Raw genomic sequence first — 22,262 nt, forward strand, 5'->3', positions numbered from 1 at the left:
TCCCATACTTTTTATACAAGCCTATGCATGCCTACTTAGATGTACTGTAAAACCTATTGAATTTATTGGGAATTGCAGCCTAGGGTTTACTTCAGGAATTGTAAGGGTTTGCCTTTTCCTAACATGTTTTTTTTTTTTTAGAGCAGTGTTTCTCAACCTTGTCAACTTTGTGTGGATGTCAACTCTCAGAATTCTGGGAGTTGACGTCCACACATCTTAAAGTTGACAAGGTTGAGAAACACTGGCTTAAACAGTAAAATCCTAGCAACTCCATGACAAATGCAAAAAGAGCACACTAAGGATCATAACCCAATTGTGTGTTGATAGAATTTCAGTGTGAGTGTCTTTTATTTCATTAGTTACAGAGGAAAGTCTCAGATGTGAATGAGATTGGTTCTCTAACAATTATTCTGCGTACAAGTAAGGATACAAATGTCTGGTAGCCTAGCAACTCTTATTAATTTCCATGTGATGACTTGGGAAAAAATAAGACAAGGTCTCTCTTTCTTGCACTATGAAGAAACAGCATTAAAACTCTATGGCTGATCTACAAAGGTAACTAGCAGAGTTATCAACATTTCTGTTTTTTTCCTTCCTGTAATGGTGATAATAGTAGCCCACAATAGTTCAGGTAGTCCTCACTTTCACACTGCAATTGGGACCGGCAACTCCGTTGCTAAGTGACAGTCGTAAAGTGAAACAACACATGGCCACACCCAACTTACACCACCAGTTCCAGCTGTGATTGTGAAGCAAATCACCCACAGTTGTTGTGTGATGTCACATGACCACAACTTGCGACTTCCTGCCGGCTTCCCCATTGACATTGCTCATTGGAAGCCAGCTGTGAAGGTTGCAAATGGTGACCATGTGGCACTGCAACCATCATAAATGTGCACTGGTTGCTACATGCCTAAATTGCGATCATGTGACTGTGGGGACACTGCGACAGCCGCAAGTTTGAGAACCAGTCATAAATCTTTTTCAGCACTGTTGTAACTTCGAACGATCACTGACCGAGCATAAGCAACTACCTGTAAATCAGCTCTTCCTTGCCCAGCCTGAAAGCTGCTGCAGTTCTACTGTACTGGGGATCCTTCTATCCCCAAGTGGAGCATTACGGGAAGGACCATGCAGGGGTGGGGATTGTACAAGGGCTCATGCCTGCTGTGAGCAGGACTGCCCCTTGTTTTTCACCCAGTGAGCTGCAGAGGGGAGGGAGGGAGGCTTGGACTGACTGTTTTCAGGGAAACGTGAAATTAAGCTAAGGACCCAAGTTTCTAGGCTTAAGCACATTCCTTTCCCAGTCGAGGAAAAGGGGGAGCAGTAGTTTTGCTGCAGACATAAAAACTATTTTCACTGCATTTTCAATTTTTAATCATTCAATGTTTTGTAATAAAATTCTGCTTGAGATGCATGTTTTTCTCCTACAATACACCTAAGTCATGAACTGTTTCTATCAACGTCACTTGGGTGGCAAGGGGGAGAGACTTTGCTGGGAAAATATTCCTATAAAATTTAGCCGCCTTGTGAGTTAATTTCCCTCTACTGAATTTTGCTTGTTTGAGCATAGAGATGTGATCTTGCCACCCAGTATAAATAGCAAAAATACAAAGGAAGGAAATGCAATACATTCTACAGTGTGGGGAAGATCTTATTCCCCTTCATGTTTTGAATTTCCAAATATGAATGCTTGCATTTCTGCTAGAGCTTGATGGTTCTCTGCAGCCTCTGATTATGGGTGAATACTGCCCGTTTTCCTGCTGGACTAATGGTGGCAGGAAAACATACGAGTAAGAGTAACAACTGCTTTTCCACAAGGGCCCATAGGTGATAACAATACAATCAAAATAAAGGAGGGGGGTCAGATGCTTTAATCCCCCACAGTTCTTGACATTAGACCATTGTGTATTTCTAATTTTCTCTGCTCTCCATGAAGCCAATTATTTCATGAAAAGGAAGATTCTGCTTCCTGGTTCTGCCCTGCTACACAAAGTCCAAGATGTCAGTAGGATCAGAAGAGAATTAGGCAACAGAAGTAGGAGTTAGACAATCCTTACTTGTTAAACTGCAGGCAGTCAAAAGATTTCAAAATCTATGGTAGCATCTATGTTTACCATGACACAATAATAATTTCTATTTGTGGAGAGCCAGGAAGGTGCCTTGAAGCAAATATTCAAAGCTGTTACGTAAGCAGAAAGGACAAAAACATACCTTAAATCCTGGGAACCAAGATATTATTAAGAAGAGACTCAGGATAGCCCCTCCCTGACTCAGTGAGATTGAAGAGGGAGGGGAGGAAAGCACAGAGACTTGCAAGATTCGGTTATTGCGGCCTACCAATAAGGATAGTCCTAGTCTTCCTGTGGAATTGATTTTTGGGTCTGGTCTACCTCACAGAGCTGATAACACTTCAGTTGTGGCCTCAGCCATCAGCCCTGCTCACCTGTTCAACCTACAAAAAGTAGGTCTCCCCACATCTAAATGTAACTTTGCAACCACTTGGACAATATTGATGAGTAATAATCATCCCCATGTTTTTAGGAAGGAGGCCTTTTACACTGGGGTAAAAGGTTGGTGCCACCCACGGTTGAATTCAGGCTAGCTGGATTATAGGAAAAAAGTTGACCTGAGACACTGATCTTCAAACGCAGTGCATGCAGCCAAGAGATTATAAACATAAAAGATGCAGCCTCTTACTTGATGTATCCTTCAGGAAGTGAAACTCAAATTATTTTACAGTTTCTGGCCCTGGTTGGTCAACATATTTAATACAACCTCTGTGTTCACAGGAACAGAATAGTTAAAATTATTTGTTAAAGACAGTGATATCACTATGGATAATGTTGCCTTGTGAATGTTGCCTTGTGACATGGCGATGAACTGGTGCAAAACAGAGCTTGCTGTTTTCCCCAGGCTGATACTAAATCTGCCAGGAGAAAGATCAGTTTTATATAACAAGTAAGCACTTCCTCTATTTACACGCTCTAGCCTGATGACAAAGTTCACTTACTGTACAGCACAATGCTTATGTCTACTCAGAAATCACTTCAACAGTTCACTGGGCTTATTCCCTGACACAAAAGTAGAGGATTACATCTTGATGCATCAAATTATAATGGTTTGCTTAATACACTTCACCATTTTACCCTTTAGCTTGATTTTTAAAACGCTATTAAAAATAGAAGCACTTGTGCTTTTCCATGTGCTCTTAAGAAAAAGCAAGGGCAAAAGCAGGAATGGATCTGCGGGCAGGCACAAGCCATCTGTTGAAAAAAAGAAAGGATCTTCAAGATGAAGTGACCTGTTTACAAGGTCTATTTCGTAGAAATAATTCACCGTTTTTAAACATTCCTGACAACACTGAGCAAGATGAATCTACAGCAATTATGGAGAGTTTAGACTTGATTTGCAGTCAAGTTGGAAACAGAAACTGCTTATTGTGTTGGCTTCCATTTGTGCTCAGCAGAGAAAACCAGTCTTATTGTTATGAGATTCTTAGGATTTACAGTGTAGTATGGGATCTTATCCTGCATTTAGCTTAACAAATAGAATCTTCAAAACAAAATGCAAAGATGATCATTATTTTACCAGATTGGCTTCCATAAATGGAATCATTCAGCAAGCTCAAGGAATTAAACATGATATTTTTTTCCCAAATATTTTTTATTTCTAGATTCTGCTGTGAAGTTTTTTGTTTTTTTTTTAAGTAGAGGCTATACAGAAGTTCATTGCTCTGTGATTATTTGAAGAAGTAGCAGAGTTGTTTTTATAGTTAACATTTTTATTTTCATTTCTTTTAGAGTTCTTGTATGTATTTTCAACACATCTCATTCAATTATATTATTTCTGGTGCTTTAGTTTCTTTTAGCTTTAAAAATTTTCTGACTCATTTTTTCATTTGTTTCTTCTTTTCTACTTGTGATTTTTCATGTTTTTCTTTTTAATTCTTAAACACATTGTCTGAATTTTTTAATTGGCCAATGTTTTAATTTTTTTTTTAAGTCTTTTTTCATGGAATGTAAAAAATCTTAGATGGACATCTAAAAACAATTGCTTACCAAATTTAAAACATTTTTAAACAAGAAACAATCTATATTCTTCTACACATATTTTATCCAAAAGATATGTTGGTCAAGTATTTATTATTGAAAATTCAAAAACTGCCAGGGTGGAGTAACTTAAATTAATAAAACTTCAAAATTTGTAGTGATCCAGGTATTTTTTAATACTGGCATTTAAAAGTTTTGACAACCATATTATATTCAGTATTATAGACCTACTAAGGACCATCTAAATATTTTACAAAGGGTTTTTTTAATTATTATTTTAGTTGTGGATAATTATGGCTGGAGATTTCAATAAAATGTTGTGTCCTCTGTTGGATCATAATACTGTTTCAACTAAAATTAGTTCTCAAACATGGATGCTGGAGTTTAATCTGGTTGACCTTAAATACATTACAGCAGAGTTGACAACTGGATGATATGTCTGGGGGAACATGGGAAAAAAACCTGAGGGGTACACATAATTTCTTTGGAAAAATTATCAGTGTAAAAAAATACAATAATTTTCAAATGAAGTTCTAATGGCTTAGAAATATTGGAGGGAGTAAACCGTTTGGCTTAGGAGGAGGAGAAGTGTCGCAAAGATTGGTGGGGGGTGGGGGGAGATCAGGACTTGGTGGACTGAAAGGAAGGCATAAGGGAAGTGCTTCAAAAGTGAAAGTTAAGGAATTTGGAGTATGCATACTAGATAACCTACACCAGAACCATACAAAGACTTTATGCCTGCTAAAATAGACCTTAATTCTCTCTATGCACTACATGAGAGCGCCAGTTTGGTGTAATGGTTAAGGCATCAGACTAGAAACAGGGAGACTGTGACTTCTAGTCCTGCCTTAGGCACAAAGCCAGCTGGGTGACTGGGCCAGTCCCTCTCTCTCAGCCCTGGGAAGGAGGCAATGGCAAACCATTCCTGAAACTGCAGAGACTTGTCCAGGCAGTCACCAGAAGTCAAAACTGACTCGAAGGTACCCCCCCACCAAAATACACTACATACAGGATAGTGATTTATTGGATTTATTTACTGAATCCTGCCTCTAAAATGTATAAATCAAACATACTGGGAGCAAGGAGACAAACTTGGTAACAACAAAATATTTTTACTATTGATGCTTAGGGTATATGATTCTGAAATCAGGAATTGCTTTACACTTGCTTTATAACAATGAATTAAAAGTCGTGAGATGGAAATTAATGTTTTTTTTTAAATTAATACTGCTTTTGACCAAGTGGGTTTTTTTTTTTTAAGCTGTGCTGCACCTTTATCCTTACAGGAAACCACACACACAATTAAATCTATGAAAATAGGAAATTCTCCTGTTCCTGATGGATTGAGTAGTATAAGACAGATACTAATTTTTTGTTCCTACAGTGCTGGGGTTTATAATTACTTTCTTTTGAATTAAGCTTTTCCTGTTTTTTTCACTGAGGCTTATATAACTGTGATTTTGAAAGGTGATAAAGATTCTACTGATCATACAAGATTTTGTACAATGTTGGTGCCAAAATTTTGACAGCAACCCTGGCATGTAGATTACAGACAACATTACTTTTGATTATCTATCCTGCACAATCTGATTTCAAAATTCAACCACCAGCTTTGGATTACAAAATGATATTTTAGATACACATCCAGAAAAACTGAAATTGGCAGTGATGGTCTCATTAGATGGAAAAAAGGTCCTTGGTATGGTAGACATATAATAGATAGGTCCATGGATATTACAAATGGATTTCCTCATTTTTCAAGATTCTCAGGGAATTCATCAATTATGCCTTTTATTTTCTATTTATCAAAATATTGGAACCAATTATCATAAATAAAATTGATAATTATAAATGTTCTGTACCAAAACTTTATTGATATAAGTACAAAATGTATTGATATAGTTTGTTAAATTGCCAGGTTAATCAATTGGAGTAAATCTCATAAACTTTCTATATGCTGTATTGGAACTATGGAAAATCATAAAAATTGCAATTATTTTTGGTGTTTGAATTGTGTTAAATATCTTAGAATAATTGTCCCAAGGATTTTTGTGGATTGAAACATGGTTTCTCTGATCACTATGGATATAAATAGATGGCTAAGAATCCCAATGAGCTTATTGGGAAAAATAACTCTTATAAAAATAAATATTACAAGACTGATATATGTATTTAGAAGAATTTCCATCTTAACACCATTAAGGTATTTTAAGCTGATTGTTACATTATTCAGAAAGTTTTGACATGAAGAACCAACACCTAGACTTTCTTCATCTAAATTATGGTTATCACTGGGAATACCTTTTAACCTGTATTTCTCTATGGAATTCAAGTGATCAAATGTAAAAAAAAAAAAAAAACACCCAGTATTACGTTACCTTACTGATACTTTACCAGGATCTTGGTTCATTTTTTAGTCAAAATTCAGTTCTCTTTCCAGCATTAAAGCTGCAAGCTATATTTGGAAGATGTTGGGATGAAAGTATAATTTTGACTTTTATGCAAATCATAAAACTTCACTCTGAGATAAATCCTGTTTAAATATTCCAATTAAATCTTTATTTTGGAATTTACAGGCTAATAGCAATTAATACTTTAAGTCACCTTCTTGCCAAGTGTTTAAACCGCTTGAGTTACTACAAGAGGGATTTATATTGTCTAATAATGTGGAATAGCAGTATATCCAGCTAAAATATCTCTTGATTTCACAATATGGTCCAGAATGGTTATCGGCATCTAAAACTCCTGAATTATGATCCAAATGCATTTTGGATTATTGAAAACCTATTGTATATTTTTTTAGACAAATAAAGAGGATTGCTAAAGGAGATATTGTTTATTTGCAAGAACTTTGGAAAAGTTGGAATACCCATGTTAACAAACTAATATTTAAGGGTGTTAAAGTATATAGAGCATGTTTTGTTAAAAATCTTAAAAAGAAATGAACCAGATATTTATTTTTTGATGTTTACTGGACACCTCAGAGGGTTGGTTGTCAGTATCATTACTCAGGAAATATAAAATGATGGAGGGGACATTTACGCTTAGGGCTTGTCTCACTATCATCCCATTTTGGTTTAATATCCTTAAGTTTAATATAGTTTTGGGATGGATATGTACACACACACACACACACAATATATGTGTGTGTGTGTGTGTGTGTGTGTGTATATGCATATACTGTGTGTGTGTGTGTATCTCCCCCCCAAAACTGAAATGCATCACTATATAAAAAGATATGGATTTACTGAGCAGAGCGTATTGCAAAACAAATTACTCTTTTGAAAGATAGTAAGAAAATGCCACCCTGGTTCTTTAGAGTTGTAATAGAAGATTGATCAATATTATGCCATACAGTTAAGGTTTAGTGCTGAGTTTGAAAACTCAGCTATTTGAGGTTTTATATGCCTTATAGTAAGATGTTGTTGTTGTTGTTTGTTTGGTTTCCCTTTTTGTACCTTTTATCTTTTCTTTTTGTACTTCAATGCAACAAAAATATAAAACAGAGTTTGTGAATATCATAACGAACATTCCAGGTGGATCCTTACATACAGCCTGCAAAGGGGTGCCCATGATGCAGGCATTCCTGCTTGGTACAGGATTCCATCTATGCCAGTAACACGCAGAATTCAATGAGCCCTTGTTTATTTTCCACAAATCCTCCCATCCTGACAGACTGAAGCAGACAATACCTGCCTATTTCTAGATCCGCTCTGTTGCTTGTTCTTCTGTTCCTCTGTGGCACCTGCCAGCTAAGTTGCTTGCAACAGTGATGGCGTAGCCGTACAGGCTTCCAGTTTTTTTAGGAACAAAATTCTACAGTCTGGCATGGGGGATGAAGTACTTAAGGCTTCTGCCGTTAAGAGCAATTACATTCAATAATCTGTTGTCTTTTCTCTCACTCCCTCTCTCGCTCTTGGCCTCCCACTCATGGAACAGTTGTCTCTTAGACAAATGAAAATGCTGTGTCCAGTAGGCAGTCCACGGCCCTTCCCACACATATCTGAGAAGCTGAAGAGATGAATTAGTAGGATGGTAGCAAGCCAAAATGGGATCAACCGCCTTAAAGCGTCCTACGCAAGATGTTTCATTTCTTGTCTGTAATAGCTCCAATGTAGTTACACAATACAAATATTGTACTACCAAAGTTGTGTCTGTACTGCAAGATTGTACCTACACAATCAAGTTTTTGTTGTTGTTGTTTTAAAGTTGGCAACAACATGGTATTAACAATTTGGTGTTCACACATAGGGTTCACATCTTGGGAACCCATATGAAGTTAAGCAAAGGCCTTTTTAATATTCATCGTAGTGATTCAAATCTGTAAAATAGGCATTGGAGTACGCTTTTGTGGTGAGATGTGGATTGAAGTACTTGTTTTGTTCTTCTAGGATGAGATTATTTTTATTAAATGCCTGGGAAAAGAATAAGAAAAGGAAAAGATTTAGAAAATACATAATTCTCATTAAAATACATGCATATTTATGAGGTGTAGTGAAGAGAAGAGATTGTGGTGATTTTACTCAAGAAAGAAAAGCAACATTTGGGAATATGAAAAAAGAAAAAGGGAAAGAATCAAATAAAAGAAGAGGAAGGAGTTTAGAAACAAATATTTTGTTATCAAAATACTGGGCAAATTGAATGAGCAAATGAATTTTGAATAATGTGACAAATAGATGTTGTAGAATATATAAAACAGATGAGGAGGAGGGAACCATAAATTATGTCACTTAATTTAAAGATTTGAGTGTCACTGGAGATGCCATAGAATTTTCATACCAGACTCAGTATAACATGACAGATGGTTTTAGAAGTCAGCAAGTATAATCAGGATGTGAAAGCTGTTTTAAACTGTTGCCATATAATTCAAAAGTAGTTCTGCCTCATAACCCCTAAAAGCAAAATCCGTTATAATGCTGGCTCTAGGCATCAAAACTATTCCTTAGTGTAAACCAGGACTGCACTTACTTTTTGGGATTGAGGGCCACCCTTAACACTTTGAATGGAATATCTGAGGCTACCCTCCCAAAAACAGACATAGCCAAAACAAAATTCAAATAATATAATAAAACTACATACACTGAAAAAGCTCTGTGAATTCAGTAAATTTGTTCAGCTGCCACATCAAAATTAGAATCCTGAAGGACTATGGGGGTCCCTGTGACACTGGGACTCTACGCTGTGCATCTCCTGAAACAGCCCACAGTAATTTGCAATAGCATGTATATCTGCATTTGACAACACATCTATTGATTTCTTACCTTAATGGCATCTACAGAATCATATTTATCCAGCTTGTTGAGGTGATTAGTGATGTTGGGGTTAAGAGGCGCTGGAGATACTGGATGAATGACAGTGGCATCATGAGACTGTTGCTGATACCGCTGGCAATAAGTGTAAACCAGAAGAGTCAGAAGGCACCCAAGAATGGAACTACTCAGCCCCACAGCAGTCATGTGGAACAGATTAAATTCTGCAAATTACATGAGTGGGGGGAAAAAAATCAGTACCTGATTTTGTCTACATTTTATTATTTTTATATATTACTTATTTAGGCAGCAGGGGAAAAGGCTACATTTTATACTGATTACAGAATTCTGCTTTCTGAACATCCTGCCAGGTATATTTCCAGAGTAGAACATGATTGCAAGGCCACCACAATTATATGAGAGCCAGGATGGTGTAGTGGTGAAGGTGCTGGCCTAGAAACCAGGAGACTGTGAGTTCTAGGCCCCGCTTAGGCATGAAAGCTGGTGGGGTGACTTTGGGACAGTCACCCTCCCTCAGCCCAACCCACCTCAAAGGGTGGTGGTTGTGGGGAAAATAGGAGGAGGAAGGAGTATTAGGTATGTTTGCCACCTTGAGTTGATTGAGTGATTGATTGACAGATAGTCTGAAAAAAATAATAATCATGCCCTTCATCCATGCAGCGACATTGACAGACTCTACTTACAAAGGAGCATAGGTGGGTGTGGAATGTTGCAAGTTCAGCAGACAGTTGAAGAAGAAAAAAGAGGGCATTGGAAGAATATCTGAAGGACAGTGAAGAAGATGCATTGAAGCTAGTACAACATGAAGGCTTACTGAATATCAAAGAAATCAAATTGGTCTATGAGAAAGACCAATGAAGAACAGAAAAGAGACATGGCAAGGCAAAGTATTACATGGCCAATACACAAAAAACCTAGCAGGCAAAGCAGATAACAAGAAGACCTGGCAATGGCTAAGAGCAGGAAAGTTGAAGAAAGAGACAGAGGGACTAATTCTGGCTGCACAAGACCAAGCCTTAAGAACAAATGCATACAAAGCCAGAATTGAGAAGACAGCAACAGACAGCAAATGCCACCTCTGCAAAGAAACTGAAGAAACAGTGGACCACCTAGTCAGCTGCTGCAAGAAGATTGCACAGATTGACTACAAACAACAGCATGACAAAGTAGCAACAATGGTGCATTGGAATATCTGCAATAAATACCACTAGCCTGCAAGCAAGAACTGGTGGGACCACAAAACAGACAAAATACTAGAAAATGAAAAAGCTAAAATGCTCTGGGACTTTAGAATTCAAACAGACAATCATCTGCCACACCACACCTCAGACTTAACAATTGTTGATAAGAAAGACAAAAAAGTCTGGATAGTGGACATTGTAATACCTGGAGACAGCAGAATAGAAGAGAAAAAACTGGAGAAAATCACAAAATATAAAGACCTGCAAATAGAAGTAGAACGACTATGGCAAAAAAAAGCAAAGATAGTACCAATAATTATAGGCACCTTAGGTGCAGTCCCAAAACATCTGGAGTACCACTTCAACATCGGCATTGACAAAATCACCATCAGTCAATTGCAAAAGGCAGCTTTACATGGAACAGCTTGTATCCTGCGATGATACCTTTAACACCATCAAACACCATCTGCCTATCTCAGGTCCTTGGGAAGGACTTGACAGGTGGATAAAAATGCCAAATCCAGTCTAAATATCTGGCTGAATATGCAACCGATGATGATGATGATGATGATGATGATGATGATGATGATGGGACCACCCAAGAAGGCCGCTCTTAGATTTGCTTTTTCTTATAAGGAAAATGCTGGTTGCTTACAAGGAAGATGGAAAGAATCTTTCAACTGTTTTCTTTAACACAGACCACTTTTTACTAAATTTAGGCTTGTAACAGAGGATCTATTAGGAAGGTAATAGCTTCCAGAACACTTTGGGGGATTTTCCAGGTAGTATGTTGGTGTTCTTGCTGGATACCTGGTCACCCTTTGAAATGTGGAAATAACTTCAACAAATGACACAACTACTTGTGACCATCCTCTCATCTTGGCAGTGCTTGCACAACTCCTTAATATTTATCTCTTGGCAGTGAAGCAAGCAGGAAAGAACCAGACTGTAGGTGAAAGAAAACTCTTCCCAATTCTAAACAAATACAAGAAAGAATTATTTACTATGCCTACTCTGTAGTAGTTCTACATGCAGGGAAGCAGATTTTCTCCTCCACCATTTTGATCCCTCACTAGAATCTCGCAGTTTGTTTGGTGGTCTTGGGTCTTCTAGATTCTGGCCTGGTTGGAAAGCTGATAGAATTGTTGGGAGCACTGACTTTTTAATCCATTATAGTTAAGAAAGTATCCTCTGTGGAGGCTTCCACAGCACTGATTAATCAAATGTTTAGGTTCTCACTTTTGGTTTCTGGGACCTGAAGTTGTGAACAAGATGTTTACAGAATTGGGCCAACTACCTGCTTACGTTGCCTCACATGCCTTATTAAAATCCAGTTCTTTAGAGAAGGAAATAGAGGATCTACTCCTGAAAATAATGAACATAACCTCCCAAATTATACTTCAATAAGTAAGCTGCGATGATGATGATGATGATGATGATGATGACGATGACTATGACGCACTTCAGAAGTTATTCTGAAAAGGTTCTCTACAGTGCAGAGAATCACCAATGTAGCATCTGTCAGCATCTCTTTAAAGCAACAGCATCTTTTCCTAGGATCAAGGGGCTGCTCTCAGAAGCTGCTACATAATGGAACTGTTTTACAAAGTTACAGACAGGTTCTGTGCTCATGCTCCATGTGCTCCAGGACAGCTTTTTAGAATTAAACATGAAGCACTGCACAGCCCTAGTAACTAATATTGTCTTCTTGGGAAAGATGCTTGAATGAATGGCAGTTGATTGGAAAGAACCTCTGAGCAATGAAATTTATGCTTTCCTCTCCAGAAGAGTCCACCCAAGCCAAACACTGAACAGCCTGCAATCCTCCTGAGCAGGAAGTCATTTTTTTTTTGGAAGACTGGATGTTTGGTGTGTCAGATTCATAACAATAAGGAGCACCAAGTATCGGTTCTCCAAAACTGGCAAACCTGAACAATTATTTTCATTTACAAAACATATTCTCTCTGTTTATCATGGGCAGTAGGAAAAACTCAGTAGGACATTTGCAACCTAATCTGCTGGAAAGGTTATTAACCAATGATTATGGCTTCTACAGCTTCAGCCAGTATTAACTTCTTAACTTCATTACTTGAAGGAGATACTTGTTTGCATGTTGTCCATTCCCAAAGGCTCTGAACAGCTAACAATCAAAACCATCATAAAGTTAAAAAAAAAAAATATCCTCAAAAATAACAAATAAACCCACCCATAAAATTAACCAAATAATCAACGTGATCAAAACTGTGCAAAAAAAAAAAAAAAAAAAAAGCTGGTGAAGCAGCTGAAGCAATTGTCCACACAATTTGGAGCATGGTGGAGTAATTCACTGAAGTGTTTCATCATGCTATAGCAACTATTATTTCAGAAAATTCACATCTAGACCATGCTGACTCTTTCATCTTTTGCCTTCACTGCTGCTTATACTGCCACAATCAAAAGCTTCTCAGTGGTACCCAGCATAATCTAACATAAATAGTGAATGGTACAATAATGTTGGCAGTCTGACATGTCAACAGACACACAGAGATAAACCCCATCTAGATACCATTTAAAACAAGGTTCTTCAACCTTGGCAACTTTAAGATGGGTGGACTTCAACTCCCAGAATTCTGGGAGTTGATGTCCACTCTTCTTAAAGTTGCCAAGGTTGAGGAACCCTGATTTAAAAGATATAACCAAAGGTCAAGGAAGGAAACCCAAAGCCCAGACCAATCCTCCATAGCAACCAACACCCAGGTAAGCAGCAAACAGCCCCAGATAAACAATCAGGAAAGAAGCAATACCCTAATCAGGGAACCATTAAGGAAGAAAGCACACTCCCACCAAGACTGGCAGGGCAAGCTACTATACGTAAACAACCTGCAAACTTCATTCTTCCATACTGATGATGTTAGCTAGCCTGGAAACAGAAGGTCTGCAGGAAAATAACCAAGCTCAGAGAACGCCAGGAAACCAAGTGTTCAATTCTGAGTTACATGTAGTCTCCACTACTGGAGCACAGGAGAGTCATAGAAATTTGACATGTGCAAATCAAGCCTCAGCTGGTGTAAAAAAATAGAAGAAAGTCTCATGAAAGAGTTGAGGGTGGGAAAAGACATAGCTATCACAGAGAGGACAAAAGGGAAGAATCTTACCACCACATCTTTTTTCTTTGATACTGCTGGTTCTTGCAACTCTTATATCTACAACAGCAAATCATTCCGTTAACAACACTGGTGAAGAATGCCTGTTCTAAGTAATTCTTCTAAATTTCATTTGACTGCAATAAAGTTTTTCCTCAGTTTGTCTGATATGATACTTTATTAAGACTACAGGTTGCTAATTTGCCAGAACAATAATGCACTCAGATCCAGAAATTACAAATCAATTATGATTTTATTAAACTGGTATGCATTAATAGCAGCAGAATGTAAAAGCCAAGGTAGGAGAAGGAAGAGCTTGAAATCTACCAACTGCCTGGCATGTACATTTGGGGTAAGAGAGAAAACTAAGGAGCTACAAGTAATTCATCCTTGTCTCCTCCCTCCAGCTCCATCTTACTGAACAGGGACAAGCACTTAGTAATTCATTTTAGCCATATCTCAGCCTTCTTATAGCAAGTGTGCAGCCACCTAGCCCTACCTCTTATTCAGGAATCAAGTCAGAATATCATCAGTGCGTGCTCCTTACCTGGTATGAAATTAGAATCAGAATCACACGGCTGGCTTTCAGTGGTATTCCCCGAGCACTGCTGACCCACAGGAAATAAAACATTACACTGGCGAGTACGGACCTGGACTCCAGCTGCATCACAGCCTGACCAGTCTGACCAGTCTGACCAACTATCTGCAACAGACAAAAAGCAACAGTGTGTGAAGGGACCAAGAGTCCACCATGCTTTTCCTGGTAACTTCCCCCCACCCCCATCTTCACTTTTTCTATTTTCAGCATATTAACCTGATTCTGCAAGGACAATCAATGCACTGAAGCAATGACTATTTTGTTTTAACCATCACTGTGTAGATAAAATGATGTGCAATTTTTTAAAAATGCACACTTTACATTTGACACTACGTCTCTTTGTTGGATCAGGATGGATCGGCAGTATGAGTTTTAGCAATTCACCTACACTGAAGGGGAACAGACTAAACTCTCAGCCACTTCCTTCTGCTCAAAAATTCTTTGATATCCAGACCTTACAACCTTAGAGTAAGAGTGGAACTGTTCTGAATAACAAACAAAAATATATCAGTTTTGATCCTCAGACCCTTTTTCATACAAGGGAGACAGATGATGGAGGAGCATATACAAAAACTTGTTTAACTCTAAATTAAAATGATACCTTTAGCCTTTGGGAAATACATTACACCAGAACTAAGGCTGATATACATGCCGCTTAAAGATGGAAATTATTAATATTAATATCCCATCACACTTCTTGTTCTTGCTCCACATCAGTGGCTGCTGCTAGAGGTGGCAAAGAAATGCAGAAAATGTTGACATCATGATAATACAGGACTGGACAGTTATGGACCATTAGAGAGAAGCCAATATGGGGAAACACTGTCTGCTTTTATTGAGTGTAAGATTGCATATAGCCTATCCTGATTAGGGAATATTGGAATTAGAATCTAAACATCTGGAGAAAGCTGGTGAAACAGTCAGAACAGGGCAACCTTTTTGAATATGAATTGCCATTGACCCATGATAAGAGGGGGGAGGAGCCCCACCTTCTTTCTGCCATGCTTTGCTTTATACCTCTCTCTGTACTATAACTCCCCACCCTCCACCCCCCGGTTATAGATATAACCTCCATCCAGCCTCCTTCCTCTTAGCACTGAGTGTCTTGATATGGCAAGAACATTTCACAGGTTTTATGAAACGAGGCTGGCACCATCCCCAGCCGAAGCAAGGGGATGGAGCTTTTCTCTCTTACACAACATTAGGTGACTAGAAGAGGAACCATGGCACTGAAGTTGAATTAGCTAGGAATGGAAAAGGCAAAACCCACAACTGAAGTGGAAAATATGGCTAAGCAAAGGACTGGTCTGACCCACTGCTTTCCATGCGGGTGCTAACTGGAATTAGACAGTTTGCATAGTTCCCAGAGAACTGCTCAGTTCTGTGCTTCAGCATCCCCAGCTTTTATGGATGAAAATATGACTCTTACCTTGTATGCTATCTTTCTATTGTGGCTAATTCCATTGTGAGAAATCTTCAGAGCAGATTTGCATGGATTATAGCTCCACAATGAGTATGAGAGCACTGTGACAGACTCATAAGGCAGGGCCCAAACTAGATTAAAGGGTGGGGCCATCATAGTAGGCCTATCCCATGGAATGGATGAAATCTAGTCCTAGATCCTCTACCCAAGACTGAAGCTGGATTGGAATGTTGAGATCTGGTTTCATATTCCCACATCACATAACTTATGGCTTTTGGTAAACTAAAATATCTCAGCATTATCTTTCTCAGTATAACATGTGGACAAAGGAAAATAAATGTAGAAAAAATATTCAGTAAATAATCCCCAACATGCTACCTAATGTAATCTAATTCTTAGCAATGTCTGTTCTACAGTTGGTGAGAAAACAAGATGAACGTTTCATACCTGGGCACTGTTGTGTATTGCAAAGCGCTTCTTCGGTGTGGAGCCCTAGACAGATGTCGCCTCCATAGGCTGGTGCTGGGTTTGTACATGAGCGAGTCCTCATATAATGGCCACTTCCACACGTAGCAGAGCACTTGGACCATGATGACCAACAGGACCAACTTCCATCAACTAGAAGAAGAGAAACCATGCTATTGTTCCTTGTTTCTCAAAAAGCAAATAAACACATTCATCATCTTCCAGTACAACTGCATAATTTAGACCAGTGTTCCTCAACCTTGGCAGCTTGAAGATGTGTGGACTTCAACTCCCAGAATTCCCCAGCCAGCATAGGAATTCTGGGAGTTGAAGTCCACACATCTTCAAGCTGCCAAGGTTGAGGAACACTGATTTAGACCACTGCAGTAAGTTTGCAGCCACAAGCCCGAAAACAAAAAATGTTTATTTTTAAGTATCACCTCAATAAAGGTAACTCAATTATAAGATAGGAGGAAGTCCAAACCAATGCCAGTGCTACAACTTCCAAATGGGGAGTATACCACAGTAGCTACGTTGAGATATGGCATGTATGTATTTTCCACATTTCTACTTTGCTGCAATCCAGAGACTCCTGGACTATAAAAACCAAGTAAAACATCCACAGTATAACAACTATAAAAGTAGTAAAACAATAACACCACCCATACAGAAAACTACAAACAATAAACATAGAAAATGAAAATGGCATGCTAAAATCAGGAGAAGACCCTCCAGAACCACTTTGTCTTTAAAAGCTTCTGAAACATTAATGAGGGGGCCAGCCTGTTCTCAACTGGGAGGCTGTTCCACGGCATTGGTGCTACCACAGAAAAGCAGTGCCTTCTTGCTTGTTTATTCATTTAATCATATTTACAGGGCCACTTAACTCAACCAACGCTGAGCAGCTTAAAACAAAAACAGCCAATATAAATCCTCCAATAAGACAGCAAAACCAGATAAAAATGACAGAAACCAAGAAGGTTCAAGGTCTGATAATAAAAAGGTGTCAAAAGCACAATTCCTCATCCCAGGGCCTGGAGAAAGAGCCAGGTCTTCAAGTCTTATTTAAAATGACAGCAGGGCTGAGACAATGTGAACCTCTGTACCAGAGATTAAAGGCAAAATCAAGAAACTCTGAAGGTATCTTCATACTTCACTGCACAAGAGCTCCTCCTCACATATAGTTAGTAGCAATTACTACCACCCAGGATGTTTGATGCTTCCAAACATGAAGTCAGTTCCAGGCAAGCACTCTTTGGAAAGCTTTGCAAAAAGCTTGAGTGAATAAGTGGTCATGCAGGAACAGGGGAGTTTGGAGAGGGATTTTGGCAGGGGAGGAACACACTGACTGTCCATCTCCAAAGCACAAGGGTCAAAAGTGAAATCAGTTACTGGGCGAAGAAGTCTGTGACAAATCATCAGATTCTGATAACATCCACTTAAGAGTTCTGAAATAACTCAAAGGTAAAATTGTTGGCTGTAGTGGTATCAAAGATCTGTAGTGGTGTGGTCCACTTTTTCTTTCTCGGCACATGTAACATGAAATTCCTTCACACTGGTGCTTAGAACAAGTTACTTAGCAAGCTTTGCAAATTGCACTACAGTATTGTATTATAAATTCCTCCACATTCCAAACATTTACTTAACAAGCTTTGCGAATTCAATTAAATAACTTTGAGACTTTTATTTGTATTGCTGACTGTAACAATTAAGATAAGAACACAAGCTTCCTAATTGGATACTTGCAGAAGGGAGGGAAAATAGTGGTAGTTAGAAATAATGCCTCATGTAAAAATATCTTCAGCAGATGATCAAATATTTGGTTCTCAAGTTATTGACGAGATATGCATGCCATCAGACTATCTCCAGATGTTAAAGTTCTGAAGAATTTGAGACAAAGGACAATAATCATTTGAATGTATTAAAGAGCAAGATTATTTCATACAAAAGGAAGGAACATAAAGTTAGCTTATTTGATCAGGGTTAAAATAGGATATGTTGTTATTTTAGATGTTCCTTTCTGGACTTGCTAACATCTCAACTGGAAAAGATGTCATGTATTGGATTTGCTTACAGTTAAGAAGTGAGATATGGAATGATGAGTTTTATATTTGTTAACTAATGTTTTTATTTTAGGGCTCCGTTTGGACTCTTTGCTCACACCTGGATTGGAAACGAAGTTGCTTATTGGACTTGTCTATAGATAAGAGCTGAGTTATGGGATGAAGAGTTTTATATCTGTTAATCAAGAGAAGGTGAAGAGATCGTGAAACTGTTTATACTTATGATGAGGGTGGGAAGTTGTTCTAGTTTTTTTTTTTCTCTTTCTCTCTCTCTCTTTTTGCTTTCTTGCCCCTTTTATTCTTTCTATTTTTCTTTTTCTTTTTAGTTTGTATTATCTTTTACTATTGTAGTTAAAACTTTTAATAAAAATATTATTTAAAAAAAAGACTATCTCCAGGTGTTGTGCAGTGGAAGCAATGTCTCACTTAAAACTATCCCCTGGTCAACTGTCTGAATTATGGCCAAGTCACTGATAAGATGTGCCACCATGCTATCCCCATGTGTTGTGTTACATATACTTCCTATTCTATGAAAAAGAATAAAATGGTAGCAGAATATGCCAAACCCTTTGAACTTCAGTGTAGACCTAACAATCCAAGAGGGTGCCACACAGCTGCCAGCTGGCTCCAAGGGATCCATTTGCTGACAAACTGGGTATCCTGACAAGCTGAAGAGACATACTGTAGTCTGGTATATCTTTTCTTCATTTTCTGTAAGTTTATTAATATATGCTCAATAAAATCCTTTTTTTGGCATTTACCCCAGTTTGAGCCTACTACTTTGAGCCCTCAAATCTACTGCCTACCAGCTGCCACCAGACCAAGCACACTTACTCTCTAGCAACATCTGGATATCCAAAAGGTGTTTGACAAAGTTCCTCATTAGAGGCTTTTGAATAAAATTAGTATCCATGTCTTTTATGGACTGAAACCTAATTTTAAAAAGGAAAGCAAAGAATTGGAATAAATGGAAAATTTTCTCAGTGGAGAAAAGAAAGTAGTAGAGTCCCTCAAGGATCTGTATTTGGGGCTGGTGCTTTTTAATGATATTGACTTAGGGGTAATCAGTGAGCTGGCCAGATGATACTAAACTATTCAAGGTAGCAAAAACTAAAAATAACAGCAAAGAGCTCCAGAAGGATCTTTTAAACTAAATGGTCAACCAAATGGTAAATGCAATTCAATTTAAGTAAGTGTAAAGTGATATGCAAGGGAGCAAAACAATCCTAACTCCACATATATTGAGCCATCTGTAACCAGTCAGGAAAAAAATCACAGTAAACGGCATCATGAAATGTTGCATCAGTATGCACCAGCAATGAAAAAGGCAAATTTCATTCTAGGGATCCTTAGGAGGGGGTTGAAAATAAAAATGCTAAAATTCTAGTCCCATTAAGCAAACAATAATATGTCTGCTTTAGTTCTGATTGCTACACTTGGAAAAGTATATAATAAAGCTGGAAACACTACAGAAGAGGGCAACCACAGTGATTGCAGGCTCAAAGACCTCTACTTGAAAAGGCTAGAATGCTTTAAACTATTTGCTTGAAAAAATGGTAACTGATATGGGACATTTCGGAGGAGTGTATAATCATGTATGGCATGGAGAAAAAGAGAGTTTCTCTCTCTAGAAAGAGAGAGAATCACTAGAACCATGGGTCCTCCAATGATGCTCTGGAAGAGAGAAAAGTAAACACTTTTTCACCTGCTGCCTAATTAGCCTGTAGAATTCACTACCACAGGATAATGTAACCCACTAACGTAGGTAGCTTTAGAAGTGGATTAGATAAATTAAGGGATTAGAATGGTTTATAAACACTAGTATATAAAAAAATAAATAGGAACAAGTTTATCAAGGTTTATTGGTCTTGAAGACTCAATATTGTCTTCATGTTGGAAGCAGGATGCTTCCAAATAAAACTTCTAACAACCGGAAAGGGATATGTCTTCATCTTTTGCTTGCAGCACCCTCTAGGCATCTGGCTGACCAGCACAAGAAATACAAAATGCTGGAATAAGATGGGCTTGATCTTGTTCTTCTGCTCTCATGCAAAAGTGAGTGTAATTAAAGAATTAAAACTGAATAATTCCTTCTGTATAATGCACGTTTAAAAAAAAAACATTTAGGAGCCATTGCATAGTTTCCAGAAGGGTACCATTTTGAATATAAGTATACTCCCAACTGGGATTGCAGTTTAACCCTCCCCACACATTTTAGGCAAATCAAGCTTCCTGTTCGTTTCTAGGGCATTGTCATGGTAAAAGCACTTGGTCTCTCACTACTTCCTAGTAGGGTTAGAAAAGATAAATGTTTTGGAAATGGCTCCATATTTTCAAACTACCATAGCCACTTACCTGGGCATGGAAGGATGTTGCATTCTTGGTACTCCAGGGGTGGTCCCAGGCAAGGCAATCCCCCATACTTTGGCTCAGGGTTATTGCAAATTCGCTTGCGATTCCGAATACCTCTGCTGCAGTCACGGCTACACTGAGACCATGGAGACCAGGGGGACCAAGCACCATTGACTGTGTGAGTGGAACGATGCCCAGAATGCAAAAAATCACCTGAGAAAGCAAATATAAGCAGAATAAATAGAAATAAAATGTGAACCTTCTAAAGGCAAGAATTTACCAGCACAGTAATCTGCAAACGTATTGATAACATTGTTCTAATTTAATTTGAATCTGACCAAGTAACTTTATCACTTTTAAGTACCCAGTCATATGGATTATAATATGGTATTCAATCTAATTGCAGAGACTGACAATTATACTTCATAGGAACCTGTGTAAGTATTAAAATAGCACTGGTCAGGAAACCATTAAACTGTGATTCCCAAAGCAATTTAATTAGGACCTTAGTGGCTATACCAAAGTAGATATTCCACATTTGAGGGTTACAACTCTTTTGGAGGTCTGGATACAACTCATAATAGAAAAAAAACTTTACTTCTAACTGGATCCAACTTTATCAAGAAATCTGACACTGCCAGACTAATGACTCCTGGCTGGAAAATAGAGTGATTTTTCAGTTCTCCTTCCTCGTATAGATCTGTCTTGAATATGTAATTGGTGACAAACCTGGGTTGTCCATGTTTAAAAAGTGGAAGAGCTCAGAATGGTTGGCATAAGTAGTACATAAAAGTAAAGATGTTTCATGAAGAAAAGTGAATTCTTAAACAGATTTTAATAATATTAATTTAATTGTACTAACACAGGTTAATAATGGTTATTTTCAAAGCAAAATGAGTTAAATGAAAAGTAAAATAGACAAAATTTATAAGCCACTGCTTTTTATCAAAATGACTCTGTTCCATCAATTTTCAAAGTGTACAATACACAACAAATATGTGTATCTGTTGTAGCACATATCTTCTGTAAGAACTCAATGACCAGTATGAAATAAGTATAACTGCATTTAAAATGAATGCCGTGATTTTTAAGTCTAGGATATTTGTGATGTTTGCTTTTCTGCTGCATGTTTTTATACATGACTTACGAAAAGTTAATTATGGTTTATAAGCACAGACACTTATTTTTTGTTTGTACTGCAAATGTGTTTCAATTGATCACAAACAAAAGTTTTTGTTTTTTTTAAGGATGAGACAGAAGTGCAACACAACTCTTGGCACCCTTATCAATTTTGAGTCTTTGTAAGAAGTAAACAAATGAACAATACCAATTGCAGATGAAATGGCTACACAGAAAACTGCACGTGTGGAGACATTTTCACCCATTACTTTTCAAAACGATTAACCAGGCTTAATCAAAACTCTTTTCACCACCACTTTTACTTTTTTAATTACCTTATAGCCCAATTTTAGGCATGCTTGTTTAGATAAAATCTGGTGTGTTTTCACTAACTCCCAATAAGTGTCTATAGGATGACAGCCTTATCATCTTGTAAAAAAATTCTGCACCTCCCCTTGCTGGAATAATTAGGGACCTCTAGTCGAAGGGACCTTTCATCAATTTAAGAAAGGTATCTTACAGCAGCCTCTGGTATTGAGGGTCTACAATACTGCAAACAACATGCAGAAGAAGAAGATAGGAACAGGATTCATGTACAAAGCAGAAATATATTTAGG

General features: G+C 37.9%; 2 protein-coding genes across 4 annotated transcripts in view; one reads left to right on the plus strand and one right to left on the minus strand.

Moving 5' to 3' along the window:
* MTRR (5-methyltetrahydrofolate-homocysteine methyltransferase reductase) overlaps positions 1-18,529 on the plus strand; it is a 44,613-nt gene extending 26,084 nt beyond the window's left edge. For 2 of the 3 annotated variants that reach the window (XM_088131433.1, XM_088131432.1), the window contains exon 16: positions 18,248-18,529. In XM_088131433.1, coding sequence (XP_087987559.1) covers positions 18,248-18,314 — 67 coding nt within the window. In that variant the 3' untranslated portion in view covers positions 18,315-18,529. The remainder of the gene's footprint in view (positions 1-18,247) is intronic. The other variant, XM_088131431.1, reaches the window with a different exon arrangement.
* The window catches only part of SEMA5A (semaphorin 5A), a 171,032-nt gene continuing 155,399 nt past the window's right edge, over positions 6,630-22,262 (minus strand). The window contains exons 18-23 of the mRNA XM_025166265.2: positions 20,530-20,739; positions 16,094-16,264; positions 14,173-14,328; positions 13,638-13,685; positions 9,314-9,525; positions 6,630-8,467 (exon numbers count right to left, since the gene is read on the minus strand). Coding sequence (XP_025022033.1) covers positions 8,348-8,467; positions 9,314-9,525; positions 13,638-13,685; positions 14,173-14,328; positions 16,094-16,264; positions 20,530-20,739 — 917 coding nt within the window. The 3' untranslated portion in view covers positions 6,630-8,347. The remainder of the gene's footprint in view (positions 8,468-9,313; positions 9,526-13,637; positions 13,686-14,172; positions 14,329-16,093; positions 16,265-20,529; positions 20,740-22,262) is intronic.

Source organism: Python bivittatus, unplaced genomic scaffold (genome assembly GCF_059951505.1).
Source record: "Python bivittatus isolate LINGU-HERP-01145 unplaced genomic scaffold, Pbiv_v1 ctg000960_np1212, whole genome shotgun sequence".
Taxonomy (NCBI): Eukaryota; Metazoa; Chordata; class Lepidosauria; order Squamata; family Pythonidae; genus Python; species Python bivittatus.